Source organism: Hyperolius riggenbachi, chromosome 6 (genome assembly GCF_040937935.1).
Source record: "Hyperolius riggenbachi isolate aHypRig1 chromosome 6, aHypRig1.pri, whole genome shotgun sequence".
Taxonomy (NCBI): domain Eukaryota; kingdom Metazoa; phylum Chordata; class Amphibia; order Anura; family Hyperoliidae; genus Hyperolius; species Hyperolius riggenbachi.
Window position 1 is genome coordinate 115,027,267 of NC_090651.1, and position 22,790 is coordinate 115,050,056.

General features: G+C 44.1%; 1 protein-coding gene across 1 annotated transcript in view; it reads right to left on the reverse strand.

Annotated features, from left to right (window-relative positions):
- BTBD8 (BTB domain containing 8) overlaps positions 1–22,790 on the reverse strand; it is a 134,738-nt gene that overhangs the window by 39,931 nt on the left and 72,017 nt on the right. Inside the window, 3 exon segments of the mRNA XM_068239802.1 lie at positions 5,925–6,567; positions 19,416–19,477; positions 20,593–20,722. Of these exon segments, the coding sequence (XP_068095903.1) occupies positions 5,925–6,567; positions 19,416–19,477; positions 20,593–20,722 (835 nt within the window).

Genomic DNA, 22,790 nt, shown 5'->3' on the forward strand with positions numbered 1-22,790 from the left:
ATCTCATCTTCTAGGGGGGTGTGTGGCTCCCCGCCCTCACTCCCTCCTACTGAATCAGGGGCATAAGAATGGCAGAGGAGCCAAACTCAGTGTCCTCCACCCTGAAACATCTTGAACTCATCTATGCCAGCTTGAGGATATGCTGGCATCCACCTGGTCTGAACTCTGAACATTGATTGAAACCCAGAACTCTGATTTTTCCCACAAAAAGGACATCTTTCCAGGAACTAAGTATTTTTCTCCCTTCTTTTATGTTTTATACTGGCTATTACTGTTTTAATAATTGTCTGTATATATTAATTATTTATATTGCTGTGAATAAAAGGACTTCCTCCAAGTCATTCACTGTTCCGCTACCCTGCTTATCAGCACACACAGAACTGATTCCGGGTCTCTGAAGATACGCTACTGTTTGTTTGTTGTTGGCTAGACAGAATACCGTGTGTTTAACCGTTTTATTCGCAGGACTAGTCAGTCAGTAAATCGGGTCCACTGGCCCATACCAGTGGTGGTGGCAGATACCGTGGAATCGTGTGTACGTTGTAATTACCCGTGTCTCACAGGCTCCCTTCTGAGTTGTCTGCGGCTAATTCTTAACGGTTCCTGCGCATTGACTGCGACCAGAGTTCGCACGATCCGTGCGCTGGCACCGTTTAGAAGGCTAAGTGCGGTCAGCCACTAGGGCTCCTGTGACAGTGTTAGGCAGCGGTGGGATCTGTGTTGTGCTGAAAGTATCTAAGATAGCGCTAGCGCTATCAAGAAACGAACTAATTCGTTGGTGTAGCTGGAAGGCAATATATTTTTTATATATACAGAGAGACTGTGTAGCCAGTACCCCTCCCCAAAAGTTTTATTTTATTTGGCGTGAAAAATGTCCGGGAACTACAAGAAAATGTGCCTGGCGGACCTGCAAAATCTTTGCCAAGAGAGGCGCATTGATGTCGGCCGCAAGAAACAAGGGGACCTGGTAACGGAATTGTTTCAATGGGATACCCAGCAACTGCAGGAGCTGGATGTGTCTGCTGAGGTAGACGCTGACCCATCTGACTCAAGGCAAGGGGAACCAGAAACTGAGACTCCTGACCGTACAGAGGTTGTGCATCCTGAGGGCCCTGCATCAACAGTTACGCAGGAGAATGTCAGTGTGGACCCCAATCCCAGAGTTTCTGAAGGTACTCGCCTGGAACCGGCCAGTACTGGACTGTCCGTTTGTGCTGACCCGGTAATGCAGCAGGCATTGCGAAAGCTGATGGAGACTGACCTGGACAAGTACATGCAGTACATGCAAGCGCAGTTGGAGCGCCAATCCGCAGAAGCACGTGAGGCGCGCCAATCTGCAGAACGCCACGCAGAGAGGGATGCCGCTGAGCGAGAACGGGAGCGCCAACGACAGCATGAGCTAAACATGGCAAAAGTGCAACAGGATAGCCGGAGTTCTTCGCCCAACCTCCCTGCGGAAGGAGCTGCACCACCCGTAAGTGCAAAATTTAAATTTGCTAATATTGAAAAAGACACAGACATTGACTTGTTTTTGCGGTCTTTTGAAAAAGCATGCCGTCAGTATCGTCTGTCCCAAGACCAGTGGGTCAGACATCTGACACCTTTGCTGCGCTACAAAGCACTTGATGCCTTCGCAGAATTGCCTGCGGAGAAGGATAATGATTATGCTGCTATAAAAGACGCTATCATTACTAAGTACCAGCTGACGCCAGAAGCCTATCGGAAAAAGTTCAGGGCCTGGCAGAAAAAGTCTTCTGATTCGTACCGAGATGTGGTCAGCAGCTTGCTCACCACACTCCGCCAGTGGACTCGAGGCCTCACCAAAGGGTCTTATGATGTCCTGGAGGACTTGATAGTCCTGGAACAATTGCTGAACATTTGCCCTGCTGATGTACAACAGTTTGTGTTAGAACGCAGGCCGGCTTCAGCCACTGTCGCTGCAGACCTTGCTGAGACTTTTGCAACTACCCGGGTGGCTGATACCCGCAGAACTGTCCCATCCAGCTGGAGAGGAGGTCAGCCCAATACCTCGGCAGACTCTCCTGCCCCTGTGAGCTGTCAGCCACAGAGGCCACCCAGCACAGCTTCTGCGCCCAGGGCTGCAGCGCCTGGAGAGGTCACCTGTCACTACTGCCGCCAGCCCGGACACATGAAATTCGACTGTCCGGAGCGGAGACAGACACCACCAGCACCTGGATCATCTGCATCACCTGTACCGCACCCACAGCAGAGGCAACCCGCCAGCGAACCACAGCCTGGATCATCAGATTTTGTCCTGTTTGCCCGCGGAAAGGAAATCCGCGACCGAACCGACCAGCAGCAACTTGTTAGAGTGAACGGCAAAGTTGTCACCGGATTTCGAGACACCGGAGCTGACATCACGTTAGTTCACTTACACCTTGTGCCAAAGGAGAGCATGAGCTCCAGCCGATCCCTTGCCCTTACTGGAGTAGAGGGCACCCTTTTTCACATAGCCCACGCGAGAGTGAAGCTGGATTGGGGAGGAGGGGTCCACGAAAGGGTTGTTGGGGTTATGAAGGATCTCCCAGTCCCTGTGTTGCTGGGGACTGATTTGGGCAAGCTTGTGTCCTACTATGAACCTGCCACGACCGCCTTGTCGCTCACGGAAGGAGACGGACTCTCCACCCACCACCAGGTACTTTATACACTTGGGGGAGCACCAGGGGGAGGTGGGTTGAATGTGCCCAGTTCAAGGGTACCAGGTTCAATAGTGCCTGCTTCAAAGGCACCTGAGTTTGATGTAGACTGTCTGTTGTGATGATGCTGTAACTGTACCTGAGTTTACTGTACAACCTGTCTGTAATGAAAAAATGTCTATACCGGTCAATGTCATTACTGCATGCAACGATGATTTGAGTAATGTCCGTCTGTGCCATTCTGACAGTGTACCTGTGCTAGCAGTACAGCGCAGCTGCACTGCTCAGAACCCGAGCTCAGAACAGGTGGAGGGGGTTCCGGCCTCCTCCCCCTCCTCTGACCGCAGGGATGAGACCTTTCAGCCGCTGGCCTCGTGTGACATGAGCCAGTTGGCTGAAACTGACAGCGCTGTACTCACAGCAGCACTACAAAGCGACCCAAGCCTGGAGATGCTCAGGCAGCAAGCCGCTGAGCCCCTCGCAGACGGGGCCGCTTTCAAGGTGTACTGGGAAGGTGGGAGACTGTACAGTGAGTCTGTACAGCCCCCTACAGGTAGATCCCACGCGAATACCAAATGGCTTGTGGTCCCGAGTGCGTTCAGGAGACATGTGCTGAAATCCGCACATGGTAATCCTCTGACAGGGCACTCGGGTGTCCGCAAGACACTTGCCGGTATTCGGAACCAGCTTTATTGGCCCCGGATGAACAGGGATGTAGCAAACTACTGCAGGGCATGTGCCGTCTGTCAGGAGCTGGGAAGGTCCAGGGATTCCCGCGGGGTTCCCTTAGGTCCACAGCCACTTAGCAGGGGAACCCTGCGTGGGCTGGCTGTTGACCTAACCAACCCACTGCCCGTTGTCAGCAGTCCCGGCAGACACCACGTCCGACTGCAGTGGCGCAAACGCCCTGTCCAGAACGGTCCATGTCGGGTCAACCCTGAGGGTAGCAGACCGCGACCGGTCCCGGGGGAACCGAGCCACAGGCTCCAATAGGTTTTCCCGCCGTACCGGCAACTCGAGGCCCGTCAGCCAGGTTAGCGGCGCCGACACACATCTTGCGGATGTGTGGCTAAGCCGCAGACAAGGGGGAGGGCTGTCACGGACGGTTGCGGGGCCGCAGGCGCGTCCTGGAACCGCCCGTGAAGAAAAGAACGATCGCACTCGATTCCCTGCATCGATTGCGCTTTAGATCAATAGAACCAAGATTTGATGTGTAGTATCCCTCTGCCTAGGAACAGCTGGGGGATCTGTCTTAGCTGAAGTGAAAGCCTGGGGGGGAGGTGTCAATTAGCATGGACATATTCCTGTGGAAGGCACAATTCCCCTTTCTGTTCTGGGAACCAGGTGACACCTAGCTGATCTCATGTAGATGTTAATTAACCAAAGGGTGATCAGGATGCCTAGGTGCAGCCAGGCAGGCTACGAATCCTCGGGAGGTCTTGACACCTTGCTCTCTGGTAAAGATCAAAGGGAAGTCAGCTGTTAGCAGCTAGAACACATCCTGAATAACCTGAGTCTCATAGCATAATCCATAACTTCCCAGATCTGTCATATTTCTGGGGTTCCTGAGATGGCAGCTTCGCCAAACGTGGGGGAAGTGTAGCATGAGTCCCGATGCTGGTTCTGAGGAAGTTTCAGAACGTTCTGCGGTAAGGACTGCCAGTTAGGCAGTTTGAAAGTGCCCTGATGATACCACAGGGGTCCCACCCCTCATGTCTGGTATCAGGGCGCTGGGTAAATCGAGACAGACCTGAAAATGTTAATAAATCTGCCCTGACCTGTACGGTTCTGTGAGATAGAGCCCATATATGGGTAGATATGATTTATGGTCCCCAGGACAAGGGGAGGGCTCATCTCATCTTCTAAGGGGGGGGGGGGGGGGGTGGCTCCTCGCCCTCACTCCCTCCTACTGAATCAGGGGCATAAGAATGGCAGAGGAGCCAAACTCAGTGTCCTCCACCCTGAAACATCTTGAACTCATCTATGCCAGCTTGAGGATATGCTGGCATCCACCTGGTCTGAACTCTGAACTTTGATTGAAACCCAGAACTCTGATTTTTCCCACAAAAAGGACATCTTTCCAGGAACTAAGTATTTTTCTCCCTTCTTTTATTTTTTATACTGGCTATTACTGTTTTAATAATTGTTGATTTTAATAATTGTCTGTATATATTAATTATTTATATTGCTGTGAATAAAAGACTTCCTCCAAGTCATTCACTGTTCCGCTACCCTGCTTATCAGCACACACAGAACTGATCCCGGGTCTCTGAAGATACGCTACTGTTTGTTTGTTGTTGGCAAGACAGAATACCGTGTGTTTAACCGTTTTATTCGCAGGACTAGTCAGTCAGTAAATCGGGTCCACTGGCCCATACCAGTGGTGGTGGCAGATACCGTGGAATCGTGTGTACGTTGTAATTACCCGTGTCTCACAGGCTCCCTTCTGAGTTGTCTGCGGCTAATTCTTAACGGTTCCTGCGCATTGACTGCGACCAGAGTTCGCACGATCCGTGCGCTGGCACCGTTTAGAAGGCTAAGTGCGGTCAGCCACTAGGGCTCCTGTGACAGTGTTAGGCAGCGGAAGAGGTCAGACCGGCGGACCTGGTCATAAGGCTGACATCTAGCTACCTAACCTGGGACAGGGGCTACCGAATACTGGGGGAATATCTGTGCCTATATGAGGATGCTCTGGATCGCAATGGTTTTCCACGCGGCCGCACCATAGCCCCGGTCCCTGTCCAATCAGCCAAACACCCCCCTCGCCCATCCAATCCCTGAAGCAATGTGTGGACTGGAAAGCGGTCCACAGGTCAAAAAAAGTTGGGGACTCCTGCTTTAATGGGTCTGGATGGCACCTTTTCTGATCCCAATCTTACTTTATCAAAGACCCAAGGTGGCCAGCAAGGGAGACTAAATTTGTTATCTAGCCCAGTTTCATGATAATCCTTTTCTGGGGTAATCTGACCCGAAGCAGCTTTGACAGATTATTTTTAAGATGTGGACCCCTCTGTCATTGAACAACAGCAACATTTACGCATACTAATTTCCTCTTTACAAGAGATTATATTTACGTCTGTGCCTGCTAAAATCTAGCGAAATTGAGTTTGCCATATGATGTGGGAATTTATCACTGTTCAATCGAATTCCAATCAGACAGGGATCAATCAGCTATAATCAACCAATGTATGTTTAGCTTAAAGATGAGATTCATCAACAAGATAGTGGAAAAACCAGAAGATCTTATGGTTGGGCGAGGTTTCTCACCTGCTGCTAAATCTTTGGAATGATCTAGGTTGCTTTTCAAGGTTTTATTCAACTGTGGCGAGCCCACTGTGGAACTTGAATGACCATCTGCTATCTGGTCATGGTTCTGCTCACCAGGAGATGGACTTGAATTTGAAAGGGCTCCATTGCAGTTTGTAGATTTGATACTTGGCATAGTACTTTTCACAGGAGAAGCAGGATCTTTACCAGTTTTTTTCAGGGTCTTTACTTTTGGTGGTGGATTAACAGTCCCATTTGTTGCTTTGGGCCTAGCCCCTGTTCTTCCAGAGGATGCAGGCTTTGAAGAACTGGTAGAATCACCTTTGGAAGCGCAGCTTTCAGTCTTTGCATGGTCATTATTTTCAGATTTGGTCTTCACAATGATTTTTGGTCTGGCCACAGTCGTCTTTTCTGTTTGTTTTACATCTTTAGCTAACTTGGTGGTCGATTTCTTCACATCCTTTCCTTTTACATCATCATCTTTCCCCTTTCCAGAGGAACTTCTGGTTAAATTTGTTGTATGACCAGAAGCACCCAATGAATCAGATTTCATCTTCCTCCGATCAAGCAAGTGACTGTCTGAAGATCTTTTCGTTTCTGCTAATTGGGTGTCTTTAGAGTTCACAATTTTAGGCCGATTTTGCTGCAAGGAAAAAGAAAGATACAACATGTATTTATTATATCTATTATAATTGTTTTTTGTTTGTTTGTTTTTCAAAGTGAATTTAGAAAACACACAGCAAGCATAACATTTTGAAAGATTCCCATTAAAATTTAAATAAAACCAGTGAGAGGGATGGTGCACACCAGAGCGGTTCTGGATCGTTTTTTTAAAACGCTTGCAGGGGGAAAACTGCTTGGCTAATGTATTTCAATGGGATGGTGTACACCAGAGCGGCTCGTTTTTTCCACAAACGCAAACTCGGGGGCTGCAGCATTTTTTAGATTTCTGAGGCGTTTTTGCCTCAATGTTAAAGTATAGGAAAGTGGAAAACCGCTCTGAAAAACGCTAGATCAGAGCGGTTTTCCAGGCGTTTTTGTTACAGAAGCTGTTCAGTAACAGCTTTACTGTAACAAAATATGACATCTGCTACACAAAAACACTCCAAAAAGTGCTGGTCAGGTTTAGAAAACCTCTCTATACATGCCTAGGAGTCGCTCTGAAAATCTGCTTCAAAAACCTCTAGCGTTTTGCGGATCTGTTAGAGGTTTTTGGTGTGCACTGGGCCTTAGTTGGGAGTATGGGTGGAAAATACAATAAGGAGCTGAATGTTTTTCACATATAAGGTAAAAAGAAATAGGAAGATGTGTAGTGGGAGGAAACCAGTGAGAGGCAAGAAGTATAAAGAAAACGTGACAGAGAAAGGCAAAAAGGTGTTGCTGTGTGTATTTCGGCAACATTTATGGCGTGGGCCTTGCAAGTACATCAGTAGCGACACCATCAATAATGTAAAAAAAGAGACATGAGGTAAAGAGAAACAGTCAGGAATGGAAAAATAAAAAAAATAAAAAAAATGGGCATTTTTATTAAAAAAAAAATAAATAAAAATAGTAAAAAAAAAAAAAAAAAAAAAAAAAAAACATCGGGGGAGCGATCAGACCCCACCAACAGAGAGCTCTGAAGAAAATGGGGGGGGGGGGGGGGGGGGGAAATCACTTGTGTGCTGAGTTGTGCAGCCCTGCAGCTTGGCCTTAAGCTGCAGTGGCCCAATTTATGAAAAATGGCCTGGTCCTTAGGGGGGTTTAACACCGCGGTCCTCAAGTGGTTAAAGGACATCTGAAATGAGGAGAATATGGAGGCTGACATATTTATTTCCTTTTAAACAATACCAGCTGCCTGGAAGCCCTGTTGGTCTGTCTGGCTGCAGTGGTGTCTGAATCCCTCAAGAAACAAGCATGCAGCTAATCTTGTCAAATCTGACAATAATATCAGAAACACCTGATCTGCTGCATGCTTGTTCAGGGTCTATGGCTAAAAGTGTTAGAGGCACAGGACCAGCAGGGCAGCCAGGCAACTGGTATTACTTAAAGGGAAGGAGGTAAAAAAAATAAAAATCAATATCCACTTACCTGGGGCTTCCTCCAGCCCGTGGCAGGCAGGAGGTGCCCTCGCCGCCGCTCTGCAGGCTCCCGGTGGTCTCCGGTGGCCGACCTCCTGCCTGCCACGGGCTGGAGGAAGCCCCAGGTAAGTGGATATTGATTTTTATTTTTTTTACCCCCCTCCCTGAACCTTCCCTTTAAAGAAAACCTGTATTGAGAAAAACCTCCCCTGGGGGGTACTCGCCTCGGGAGGGAGAAGCCTCCGGATCCTCGGTTCCACAGCGGCGGAAATAAAGCTCCCCAAACAGCTGGGATGTAAATATTTACCTTTCCGGCTCCAGCACAGGCGCAGTATCGGCTCTCCGCCTCAGAGATAGGCGGAAATAGCCAATCGCTGTCAGGCCACTCTACTGCGCAGGCGCAAGTCTCCAGCGCAGTAGAGCGGATCCGACGGAGATCGGCTATTTTCGCCTATCTCCGTGTGCGGAAAGCCGCAACAGCGCCCCCACTGGATCCAGGAAAGGTAAATAAATCACCGCTTGTCAGGTTTGTCGAGGGAGGATTCCGGGACACTTCGGGGGAGCCAGCGCTGGACTGCCTGCAGCTACAGGGGAGGGGAAAGCCTCATTGGGACCCTGAGGCTTCCCCCTCCCGAGGTAAGTACCTCCCAGGGGAACTTTGTTAGAGGTTCTCTTTAAAAGGAAAGAAATATGGCAGCCTCTATATCCCTCTCACTTCAGTTGTCCTTTAAGTAATGTGGCGGTCAGTGGAAAATAATGCCACCTTTCAATTTAGTCACCACTTTTGCGGCAATGACCCCTTTACTGTTATTTAACCATAGGCTCTCTTCCCCCTTTTGTATTTTGGAATGTTACACATTTATTCATAGAGGTACAGACTAACCAGCAAGCTCATGGTGAACAAGAACTCATTGGAGTGTGTAAGGGGCTACAATGGTCCTAAAAGCCCCCTTACTAAAATACTAAGGAAAACAAGAGTTTGCTTTCTTAAAACAAAAATAATTTGCGATAATTCAGGTTGGAGTGAGCTTGAGATGTCTCCCAGTGCATCACTGCTGAATACATGAAAATTAACCATTGTTGCCCTTAGAAGCTACACAACTCCAGAGCCGCTGGAATGCAATGATGTGTCAGCTTGTTAATTTGTACAGAGCTAGAATAATCAAACATGCATACAGACTGTTTCGGATTGTTTGATCCTCATCAGTGCATGGCATGGATTAATTTGGCTGTATGGAATGCCACGCACTGATGAGGATCAAACAATCCGAAACATTCTGTATGCATGTTGGATTATTATGGCTCCGTACAACTTAACAAGCTGACACATCATTGCATTCCAGCGGTTCTGGAGGTGTGTTTAGCTTCTAAGGGTACAATGGTTAATTTGCATATATTCAGCAGTGTTGCTCTGGGAGACATCTCAAGCTCACTCCAACCTGAATTATCGCAAATTCTTTCTGTTTTAAGAAAGCAAACTCTTGTTTTACATTTATTCATATTCATTTAGTCACTGTTATTACCAATTCTGTACTTTGTACAGATTCTGTATTTTGTACTAACTCTGCATTTTGTATATTGGTGTATATTATTGGCTGTATTATTTTGTACCCCTAGTTTGTTTCTTACTTTGTACATCGACGCAGAATATGTTGGCGCTTAATTAATCAATAATAATATGTAACTGCCAATTGCAAATGGAGCAAGAGGACCCAAGCAATGTAAATGGGAAGGTGAACTAGAGCTTTACAAATCACTTAAAACGCTCTTTAAACCAGCCATGATTTACAGGAAATAACTCTTAGCATACTTTTCTATAGTCAGTAGCAATATTAAATTATTTCAACAAATACTACTCTGGTCTAGTTTCATGCAATATTGCCCCCAAATGCTTTGCTTGGAGTCCAATAGAGAGGCAAGGAGACAACTAGTAATGCTAGCTAAACAGATAATAAAAATGGCACTAGCCCAGCTTTCATGGCATTCTTTTCTGCAGAGCGAGTTAAGCTACCCCGATCCATCTTACACTATAAACCTGGGATGGCACAAGTTATCTATAGGATTTTATGCAATTAAAATGGAATTAACTTGGTTTTAATTACATTTAAATGGATGTTAGGACACAGAATAGGTCAGCAATCACTTGCATGTTTTGATCAATGGGCATTTAATTAATACACCCTAACTTGCACACAGCAAGAGCAGCAATCTGATGTTAATAAACGAGAGACGGAAACCCACCAATGTCAGCAGTCGATAAATTAACAAGCTTTACGTTTATCATAACGGGGTCCCTTAGTCACATGGAGAACTATTAAAAAAAAAAAACTCACTTAATCTGCACTATATCTATTTTAAGAAGTCCAATCTGAATGAATGAATGAATACATTAAGGGCCTTTTTCCACTACCCTGCAATTTGCGATTGGATTCTCATCGCAAATCGCAAGGTACATTAAACTAATGGAAACTGCAGCAGCAATTTCCATTAGTGCCACCCGATTGTGATGCGATTTTGGTCAAAATGCAATCATCATCCTCCTGCCGCGTTTTGGATGCGATTGAGCTGTACTATACTGAGTATAGTAGCTCAATCGCATGGTGGAAATTGAAACGCGATTGAGATCACATTTCATAGTGGAAAAGAGCCCTAAGGCTAGGTTCATAGTGGTAAGTTGCAGAACACGTGTTACAGGTAGTCCTTGGTTAACGAACGAGATAGGGACTGTAGGTTCATTCTTAACCTGAATCTGTGAATCTGTTCTTAAGTCGGAACACTGTGCCATCCCTGCCCCCTGTACCTCCTCTGTGCCCCCTTGTGCCTTCAGTGTCCCCTTCTGTGTCACCTCTGCCTACTGTACTTGCTTATACAAGTTTAAAACCCATTTTTTCTTGTAAGTCGGGCATTCCTAAGTCGGGGACGACCTGTATAATAAAAACTGCACTGCAATGGAGACAGGACAGACTGTAATAGAAAGCCTGCATGCAGTGTTAGAATAATGTGATCCGTTACTGTAAACAGACTCACAGAATTGTATGGGCAGTGAGTTGACATGCAGAAATATTCTGCAACTCAACTGCCTCTTTTTTTTTTTTTTTTTTTTTACTTTTATAACTGCACTATCAGGATTGCTAAACACATACAAAACAACATTCAGAACAAGTAATCAAGGTAGTGCCAGGCACGCACATCTTTTATCAAAAGCTATAAACATATTACTGAATACAAGATTTGTAAAACTCAGGCTAAGTTCACAGTGGGACGTTAAAGTCGCACGTTAAAACAACATTTAACGCAGAATAACTCACTGCAATGAAAAATTAATGCCCTGTTCACAGTGCACACGTTGCGTTGGTGTCTAACGCTGCACGTTAAGTAAAAGTACTGCATGCAGTGCGTTATACACGTTATTAGCTGCGTTGGACTGTTTGCACATGCTCAGTAATGACTTGGAAGCATACTTTTCATTGCCTGTATTTTTTACTGTATCTGCTGTATGCGACGGTAACGATGCGTTGCCACTTTTTGGGTGCGTTGCGCTGTAAGCTTGCGGTGCGACTTTAACGTGGCATCAAAACGCAACGTCCCACTGTGAATCTAGCCTAAAACTACGGTCATCTACACATTTGGTGAGTCACATTCCATATGGGCGAGAGCACTTGAGTGGTAGATGCATTTTGAAAGTCACAAATGGATGTTGAAGCGAAGCTTTAAACAGTGCTGCTGCTGCTATATCTACCATGGGTCTGTCCGAGTGTAAAGGAAGAATAGTAAACAAAGATGTGGCGGATTTATAAAAATGGCTAGTGCTAAAACTAAACCCTACCACTAATGTCTGTCAAAGTAATTCAAAGCCTGATGGTTAGTATACAAAATAATTTCACTTTCAAAGGTATGTGGAGGCAATACCTAATTTAATAAGGCTCACTGCTGCCAGCAGTGTAAGATGTGATTATGGATGTGTGTTAACATGTTCCTAAAAAACATTTCTTTGCATTTTATAACACATACATTTCTGCAAATTAGCTTAGGAAATTGCAGATTGCTCTAAAAAAGGCAAACTAACTAATTTAATGCATATTTTCAAGTATCTACCCATATCATGAAACTGCACAATATTGCACCATAACCTACAGCAGGTAGTTCATAAAAAATGAAAAGAAAAGCAAAATGTGCTGAGCTACATTACCTGCAGAAATAAATTAGAATTACTACAGGAAATACATTTTTGCCTTTTTACAGGAATTCGGTTTTATTATTGTAAATCTAACTATCTATAAACAACCAGGACAATTATGTGAACATGCAAATCTCTATGGGAAATGGGTGTCTTATGCTGGGAATACACGATTAGATTTTTCAGCATATTTATTGTCCAATCGATTTTCCGATGGTTTTTCTGATCGATTTCCATTCACTTCTATGAGAAATTGATCAGAAAAATGATCAAAAATCAGATCGGACATGTTGGAAATTATCTATCGAACCATCTATCTGCCAAAAAATCTCATGGTATATTCCCACAGCATTAACAAATGTACTTTAAATTCCCCACTCAGGTACAATTTTGCATTGCATTTAATGAGACATTGAAGCGAAAAAAAAAATTATGATATAATGATTTGTATGTGCAGTACAGCTAAGAAATAAAATATTAGGAGCAGAGACATAAGTGAAAAACTCCAGTTATCTATGCAAGAGCCATTGAGCTCCACGACTTTCAAAAGCTCTGTCTTCTGAAGCTTGTTATCTCAATTGTCAGTAACTGTGTCAATAGTTCACTGGCCTGCTCTGTAAAATCATTTAGAATGCTGAGTAGTGTGTAAGCTGCAAATATTAGAGAATGATGCAAGGTTATAAAAAACACTATATACCGGAAAATAAAAATATGAGACTATTTTCTTTGCTACAAATGTTCTAGTAATTTTCCGTACTAGACAACCAATTTTTTTATATCATAATTTTTTTGCTTCAGTGTCTCTTTAAAAAGGAACCCAAGGTGAGAGGGTCATGGAGGCTGACATTATTATTGTTTATTTCCTTTTATTTCCTGGCTGTCCTGCTGATCACCTGCCTCGAATACTTTAACCTCCCTGGCATTCAGTTTCTGCATGATTTCTGTGCAAAAAGTGATCCAATTAAGTATCAAACTTTTTTCCTGTAACTTACCAAAATGTGTCAAGCAAGGGTCTAGTATACATTTTGAGTTTAATAAAAGCTTAAAGCACAAAACCTAAACTAAATTTCAAAATTTCTCCCAAAAATCTCTGATTTACACTTCCAAGCTGCAGCTGCTCAACCTGCGCTAATGGGAATGTAAAGGTGGCCATACATCTAGCGATGATGGGCAGATTCGACCTAGAGACAAATCTCTCTAATCGAATTCTAATATATTGCCCCCGTTTAACTCTCTAGTAAGGCCACATCTGGAATATGGAATTCAGTTCTGGGCACCACATTACAAAAAAGATATTGCAGTTTTAGAGCAGGTTCAGAGACGAGCAACAAAATTGATACGTGGGATGGAAGGTCTCACTTACCAAGAAAGGTTAGATAAACTGGGTTTTTTTTGTCTAGAGAAAAGACGCCTTAGAGGGGATCTAATTAACATGTATAAATACATCAGAGGGCAATATAAAAGCTTGGCGGATGAGCGTTTTGTCCCTAGGCCTTCTCAAAGGACTAGAGGACATGATCTGCGCATGGAGGAAAAACGTTTTAGCCATTTATTTAGGAAAGGGTTCTTTACAGTAAGAGTGATTAAGATGTGGAATGCATTGCCACAGGAAGTCATTATGGCAAACTCTATGCCTGCATTTAAAGGGGGCTTAGATGTGTTCCTTGCGTTGAAAGACATCCATGGCTACAATTACTAGGTAATGCCTAATGATGTTGATCCAGGGATTTTATCTGATTGCCATCTGGAGTCGGGAAGGAATTTTTACCTTTTGGGGCTAATTGGACCATGCCTTGTAAGGGTTTTTTCGCCTTCCTCTGGATCAACAGGGATATGTGAGGGAGCAGGCTGGAGTCGTACTTTGTACTGGTTGAACTCGATGGACGTATGTCTTTTTTCAACCAAAATAACTATGCAACTATATAGTCAGCTGCCCATAACTCCGCAGGCCGATTCCCGATCGATTTAAACATGAAATCGCTTGGGAATCAGTTACGTCTGTTGCCTGGCAACTGCCCCCGCCCCCCATGTATAAAATGTACCCCCGGTGTGTGCATTTATACATTACCTTTCCTGTATCGCTCACCACGTGGTGCCCATGTAGCCCCCAGGCAGCCAGGACTAGGTGCCCCAGTATAGGCTAGGTAGGTACAGATGTCTCCCAGTATAGGCTAGCTAGGTACAGGTGTCCCCAGTACAGGCTAGCCAAGTACAGGTGGCCCCCAGTGTAGGCTAAGTAGGTGCAGGTGCCACACAGTATAGGCTAGCTAGGTACAAGTGTCCCCCAGTATAGGCTAGCTAGGTGCAGGTGTCCCCCAGTATAGGCTAGCTAGGTGCAGGTGTCCCCCAGTCAAGGCTAGCTATGTGCAGGTGTCCCCCAGTCAAGGCTAGCTAGGTGCAGGTGTCCCCCAGTCAAGGCTAGCTAGGTGCAGGTGTCCCCCAGTATAGGCTAGCTAGGTGCAGGTGTCCCCCAGTATAGGCTAGCTAGGTGCAGGTGTCCCCCAGTATAAGCTAGCTAGGTGCAGGTGTCCCCCAGTATAGGCTAGCTAGGTGCAGGTGTCCCCCAGTATAGGCTAGCTAGGTGCAGGTGTCCCCCAGTATAGGCTAGCTAGGTGCAGGTGTCCCCCAGTATAGGCTAGCTAGGTGCAGGTGTCCCCCAGTATAAGCTAGCTAGGTGCAGGTGTCCCCCAGTATAAGCTAGCTAGGTGCAGGTGTCCCCCAGTATAGGCTAGCTAGGTGCAGGTGTCCCCCAGTCAAGGCTAGCTAGGTGCAGGTGTCCCCCAGTCAAGGCTAGCTAGGTGCAGGTGTCCCCCAGTATAGGCTAGCTAGGTGCAGGTGTCCCCCAGTATAAGCTAGCTAGGTGCAGGTGTCCCCCAGTATAGGCTAGCTAGGTGCAGGTGTCCCCCAGTATAGGCTAGCTAGGTGCAGGTGTCCCCCAGTATAGGCTAGCTAGGTGCAGGTGTCCCCCAGTATAGGCTAGCTAGGTGCAGGTGTCCCCCAGTATAGGTTAGCTAGGTACAGGTGTCCCTGTAGTGGATGAATCACACACTAGAAACAAGCATGCAGCTAATCCAGTCTGACTTCAGTCAGAGCTCTTGATCTGCTTGTTGAGGGGTTGTGACTAAAAGTATTAGATACACAGGATCAGCAGGAGAGAGTTAGGCAACTGGTATTATTTTAAAATGAAAAATCCATATCCTTCTCAGTTTAGGCTCCCTTTAATGTAGTCTCTTTATGATCCTCACACCATTTTTGAGCTGCTTACATGCACACTTCCACTGGTCAAATGGGGCCCTTAGCCATTCACCAAGCTACTCTGGTGTACTAATCCCCCCATGAAACTGGTGCCCTAGCCACTGCGGTCCCCTCCCCATAGATCCTGGGGTTAATCTGATCCCAAACAGTCCCCTCATCACTGGACTTCCACATAAGAAGCATGGGGGAAGCTTCAGCACTATCCATAAGCTTTCCTCTACTGAGGTATCTTAACTTTTATGAAAAAATATCCCTTCAGGTTCATGTAAAAGGACAACTAAAGTGAGAAGAGTATGGAGGCTGCCATATTAATTTCCTCTTAAAGTGACACTGAAGCGAAGAAAAAAAACAAAAAAACAAAACAAAAACTTATGACATAATGAATTGTATGTGTAGTCTCATTTTATTTTCAGTTAAATAGCGTTTTTTTTTATAACATTGCATCATTCTCTAATATTTGCAGTTTACACACTACACTCAGCATTTTAAAAGATTTCACAGAGCAGAGCTAATGACCTTTTCAACTTTCCTCTGTTGTAAACTTTACACAAACAAAATACAGTGAGAGACAGTTGAAATAAAAGCTTCAGAAGACAGAGCTCTCTGCGACTTTGCAAGTCGCAGAGCTCAGATAAGCTCTTTTGCATAGATAACAACTGAAGTTTCAGTTAACTCTTCCTGTACTGGAAACAAAACGAGACTCGCATCTGTGCTGCTAATATTGTATTTCTTAGCTGTAATACACATACAAATCATATCAAGTTTATTTTAACTTCAGATTCCCTTTAAACAATACCAGTTATCTGGCAGCCCTGTTGATCTATTTGGCTGCTGTAGTGTCTGAAAAACACAAGGAACAAGCATGCAGTTAATCTTGTCAGATCTAACAATAATGTAAGATACGCCTCATCTGCTGCATGCTTGTTCAGGGGTTATGGCTAAAAGCATTAGAGGTAAAGTATCAGCGGGGGGTGCTAGGCAACTGGTATTGCTTAAAAAGAAAATAATATGTCAGCCTCCACATACCTCTCCTTATAGTTGTCCTTTAAGATTTCATGCAAGAGCTTCTTGCATGCCTTAGGGCCCATTTCCACTGGCTGTGTTTGCACTAGGTTTGTGTTTTTTTAAAAGCATATTTCAATGAGAAGTGCTCAAGAAAAGGCAAATACAGCCAGTGGAAATGGGCCTAAGGGCCCATTCACACTAGAGCGTTTTGCCGTGATTTCGGCAAAACGCTTAAACGCTAGCGCTTTTTAAAAGCGCTAGCGTAACGAAACCCTATGGGCCCGTTCTTATTTGGGCGATTTGCGCTAATCGGCGCAAATCACCCAGAAAAGGGCAAAAACGCAAACGCGTCGTCTGCACCATTTTCAGGCGATTTCAGTGCTATAGAAGCGCTAAATGCGATCGCGGCAAAATCGCAAAAGTGTTCAGTGATTTTTCCGCATGAAATCTCGGAAAAATCACTCCTGCAAAACGCCGGAAAAAAATCTCCGGCGTTTTGCATTTCTAAGTGTGAATGGGGCCTTAAAGTTTACCCGAGATGGTACATTCTTACCTGGGGCTTCCTCCAGATCCATCTGGTCCGTGGGCTGCCCCGCCTTTACAAAAATGGACTGATTGAAGAGAAAAACTAAGTGTATTTGTTTTTTAATTTATTTATTTTTTTAGCAAGAAGAAACAAATGTACTATTTTTTTTTATCTATTAGCCCACAGTGGGAAATTCTGATCAATTTCAAGGAAAAATAGTTTATGGTGGTGTGATTTGAGTTTTCAAACAATACAAATAAAGGACCACTATTACAAAAAACATTGTAAAACTTAAAATCCATACATATAAAATGTATATTTCACCCAGAGTAAAATGCACAATAAATCACGTTTGCCCACATTGCTGTCGCTTACAGTAGGAAGTAAAAATCTGACATATCTGACAGGTTTTGGACTAGCCCATTTCCTCATAAAAGATTTTCAGTATTACCGTTTTATTCTTTACAAAAAAGCACTCCCTGGAAAAGATCCATACAGAGATATCAGCCTGCTTAGACAAAGTAACTCCAGCTAAGCAAGTGCTTTTGTAAATAAACAACTCCATGGCCTAGTGCACACCAGAGCGGTTCGGCTGCGGTTTGCGATCCGCTTGCGGCTGCGGATACGCTTGGGTAATGAATTTCAATGGGCTGGTGCACACCAGAGCGGGAGGCGTTTTGCTGAAACGCATACTCCCGGGCTGCTGCAGATTTTGGATTGCAGATGCGTTTCTGCCTCAATGTTAAGTATAGGAAAAACGCAAACCGCTCTGAAAAACGGCACTTCAGAGCGGTTTGCCAGGCGTTTTTTGTTACAGTGGCTGTTCAGTAACAGCTTTACTGTAACAATACATGAAATCTACTACACCAAAAACGCTTCCCAAAACCGCAAAACGCTAGCTGAAACGCTGCAGAAAAAGAAAAAGAGTTTCAAAATCTGCTAGCATTTTGCGGATCTGCTAGCGGTTTTTGGTGTGCACCAGGCCCATGAGGAGAATGACTAATCCAAAACGTGACAGATCTGTCAGATTTGGACCATCTACTACAAGTGACAGCGACATAGGAGAAAAGTGATTTATTGCACATTTTACTTGGGTGACATGTACATGTATGAATTTTAACATTTTTTTTTTTTTTTTTTTGCAATAGTTATCCTATAAGAAAATTGATTGAATTTAAAAGATCTAAAGGAAAAAAAAAAAAGAAACAAAATATATGGTATATGACCACCTTAAAAGTGTAAATCATATAAAAATAATCAAAGAAGCACAAATCATAAAGCCAGTTGTAATTACCAACCAGTTTTCCCAATCATTTCCATTCCCTACATGAGAGGAAGCTTCCAGGATAAATTTGCCATTGGGTACAGAGTATTATTATTATTATTTATTATTATTAAGTATTTATATAGCGCCGACATATTACGCAGCGCTGTACAATGTGTATATATATAGTCTTGTCACTAACTGTCCCTCAAAGGAGCTCACAATCTAATCCCTACCATTGCCATATGTCTATATTATGTAGTGTAAGTACTGTAGTCTAGGGCCAATTTTAGAGGGAGCCAATTAACTTATCCGTATGTTTTTGGAATGTGGGAGGAAACCGGAGGGCCCGGAGGAAACCCACACAGACACGGAGTGAACATACAAACTCTTTGCAGATAGTGCCCTGGCTGGGATTCGAACCAGGGACCCAGCGCTGCAAGGCGAGAGAGCTAACCACTACGCCACCGTGCTGCCCAGTGCTTTCCTTTGCATTTCTGCCTGACTCCTAAGCCTACCTGCAATGTTACCTGGAGGCCAGTGTCAGGTTGTGGCAGTAGGAAGGGATGCAGCCAGCACGTCATTAATAGAGCAGAAAATCCAGAAATGCCCTGGAGTACTACAATGTCCTTTCTAATACACTGGCTGCGCTGCCTTCTTCAGCATGAATCAAAAACTTGCTCCCGGCTGCTTGGAGGCACAAATGATGTTTATGTATGGGAGCTTTTTTATAGAACAGCCATAATAATCTGGGGACAGTCTGTACGAATCAGGAAGCTTTGTTAGTCTAACCTACAGGATCAAATTCTGAAAAATAAAAGGAATTTAAAGATGTATTCTATAAAGAAGCTTCCAAAGGTTGTGTATGTACATGATAGCCATTTATCCTTCACATAATTCTAGAAGCGTTACATAACCTGTGCGATTATGAATGATCAGCACAAATTTCCATCTGTACCTTGTCATCACATAACAAAGACTTCCCCCCTCCATACAATAATCCTTCATTGACCTTTTATTTTATATAAATTCTCTGATCTCATTCTCAATTCTAAGGAATCATTTTGTCCAGTGAAAATTATGTATGGATAGCTTTGTTTGTGTGATATGAAGATACCAAATACATTTGTTTTTATTATTTTAACTTCATCTAAAACAGGATATAAAAAAAACTGAAGGGGGGGGGGGGGGGAATCATATTTACCTGGGAACTAGTGAACGTGGGTTTCTTAGCAAGTCTTCGATCATCCCCTTTATCAAAGGCAGCTGCAGGGTAAAACAACCATACAGGTTAATAATATCTTTGGGAGGTAACAAGCTAACAAAGAGCAATAGAGAAGCCACAGATAAACTGTAACATAACTATACAACATCATCAGACAAAAAAATGGGATCTGTATGATGTCTCCCCTCACCAAGCATAACCTCTATGTAGCAGTAGTGCTGCTGGAAATCGGTGGGAACATTATGCACCTGTGTTTCCACACAATGCTGGGCTGCAGATGATTTTCCTCAGCAGAGGAGTCTGGGAGCCAGCATCAGCAGCCACTGCAGCAAGAGTGCTTTACTACACTAGATTAGTGGGTAAGATTTCTTCTGGGAAATATGTGCATACACGGAAGTGCTAACATGGGAGGGCTGATTTATGAAGAAAGCTTTTCCTAATGAGCGTGACATGTAAATAATTTAAAATTAAAGCAGCTTTAAAAGCATTTCTGAAAAATAAAGTCTGAATCACGCCGGTGTATTATGTGCTATGATAAACAACAGCTATGCATTACATAGATTACAACATGCGTGCACAGGATTGTGTCCAGGGGCTGAAATTCTATCCATGTAAAATCAGAACTGCACAGTGATCTATTTACATTACAATGAAGATGAGAGGCCACTACTAGCTTGTACTTGAGGTGCATGAGCCACCATTCAGAATACATTTACACAGCACTGGCTAGATATACACATGGCAATATCACTGCACCTGGAAGGGTTACAGCATCTGAAAACAGCAGTTCCATTCATGGCTGTAAAAATGGGCGATTTTGCGGATGCTTCATATGCTTGGATTATGCACAGGCTCCCATTCCTCCATGCTAGTACTAATGTGCAAAACACTATATACATTTACAAAGGGATAACCAGCTGGCAGGCAGATGATACCACTTTGATCAGGAGGCAGATAATTACTGCAGCCTGTGATTCCCAGCGACTGTATGCAAACAAACATGAAAATGATGGCAAACAATGCTCATGCTTGCTATATGTATAAGAGAAATGTAATGCAATCGATAATCAACAACTAAACTGGACCTTACAGTCGCATCATTAGAAGCACAATGCAGCCATGAAAACACCTGTATAGAGAGAGAAAGGAGACGTACCTGCTTGGATTTGGTCCTGATCGCTTGGCCTCATCAATTTCCAGCCCTGTGTGTGCCGTACAGCATAAAAGGACTGGACCAGGAAGCTCCACAGCTTATCACGTAGAGCCTGGATCTTGCACGTAAAAACCTGTGTTGAAGTAACAAATCAGCAGCTGTTCAGAGGAACATTTCTATGGCAACCAGTCATTATATTCCTCTCTCTCTCTCTTCCCGAATCTACTTACTCCCTAAGCAATGTCAGTGATGTCATCACACAGACTGTATGACTGCCTGCTGGAGAGAGAGAGCTTTACGAATGGCTTTCAGTTCTGCAGCGTTAGATTAGACAAGCCGTGTGAAGGTGAAGCTGCTTTGTGACAGACGGCAGAAAAACGCCATCTTAAACAAACATGCTGACTGACTTCTTTGCAGTCAGCTGGCACAATGACACCAGCAAAGGGTGTCTGGGGAGCAATTGTGAATGTGATTAAGCAAGGCAGCATTTGTTTGTTTCATGTGTGATACTGCAGGCTGGCTGGCTACGCCTTCTCATCATGTTTGCATAGTAAACACAGCAGCACAGAGATGTCACGTTACACATTTAAAAAGGAAGATGCTGGATTTATTTATATTGATACTTTCACAAAGCGGCTGATCTAATGCCCTGCGTTACAACTGTATGTTCACATCTGCCAGTGCAGGTCATTTGATTTAATGTGATCAGAGTAGTAAGACAGTCTTGTTCTAATGGCTTTCCATAAATCCCATAATCCCTTTACTTGGTGAGGCCTTGGGACTGCAATGCAATTTGTTCCAGTGCTGCAGTCATAGTAGTCTTGCTCCAGTGCAGAGCTGTTTAGCATGCCTCTGCAGAGCCAGTAGTGGTCATGCTCTGCAAACCCCCTTAAAAGGGAACGCTTTCAATTGCTTTGCTCAACAGCAGCCATGTCATTCTTTGCCTCATGAGAAATATACTGGCAGTTCAGATTATAATGCTATGCCACAGCAAAGAACAGGTGACTCACAAATTATGTGGCTCACCCAGATAGGTTTACCTTCACGTACCAGCCTAATACCACAGCTGTTATCATAAAGGGAGCCTTATCTAATGCAGTCAGAAACACACAGCTGTTGTCCTATCTAATGAAACTGCAGGTTCCTGCGTCAGTGTTTGCCAAAAGCCTTACAGCACAGGCGGGAAGGCACGCGCAATATGGGTGGGCGGGCATGCATGGCACTGTGCAACCTAGCACCCATTATTAAATGGGCCTCATGACTAGTTTTGTATATCATTCATGATGCAGAGAATTCAAAGTCAAACTAAATATCCCAAACTTCCACGGTTTGCAGCTTGCAAATTAGACAATGAGCGCTTCCATCAAGTATGAATTTCTTTAGGTCTGCTGCCCCCTTTTTCTATACACTATATTAGACTAGCCCGTGATGTAAAGCATGCACAAATGTCTGGGCATTCAGACAAGATTCCCCGCAGCCCCCTATCGCGTAATCTGTATCTTAAAAACTTTAGCAGCTTTGAAATCCTCAGAACTGGTGTATAACAAAACTGGAGTATAAATGTAACATGCATATTGTTTATGTTGTATGAAAATTGGTTGTTGATAATAAGTAGGATTGAGCTCGAATTTCGTCACTTGCATTTTTACCGGACTTTTTATTTTTGCAAAACAAAGATTGTTCCGCAAGATACAAATTTTCGTGAGTATTTGATTTTTTTTTTAAATTTTTTTTTTTTTTTTAAACTTTGGTTTTTACATCCATTGTCTTGAATGTACAGTATATGGTAGAAATGTGTTCTCAAATGCACATCCATAAACTTTTGTGCACCTGTGCAAAAATGTGTTCTCATGCCCTTCAACTCCTAAGGAAGCATTCTGAAAAAACATATGGGCTACTCTAGAAGCCCATGCTCCATCCCTTTCTGCAGACCTTTCGATTTGATGGCTTTTTTGAGGGGTGGGTACCCTATCTGGCACATCATGAACCTTCAACAAATGCTTAACAATAATAATAACAACAATAACAATAATATAACCCATCCTTTTCCCTGGTTATGCCCAATACAAACCTTTATTCCAGCTGCGTATATGCCTACTGTTAACATCAGGCCCAGATTTAGCTCACAGGAGCCTATAGGCACAAATGTCTTGGCACCTTAGATTTCGCTCTCCATGAACCTCCAACCCCCCCACTAAACC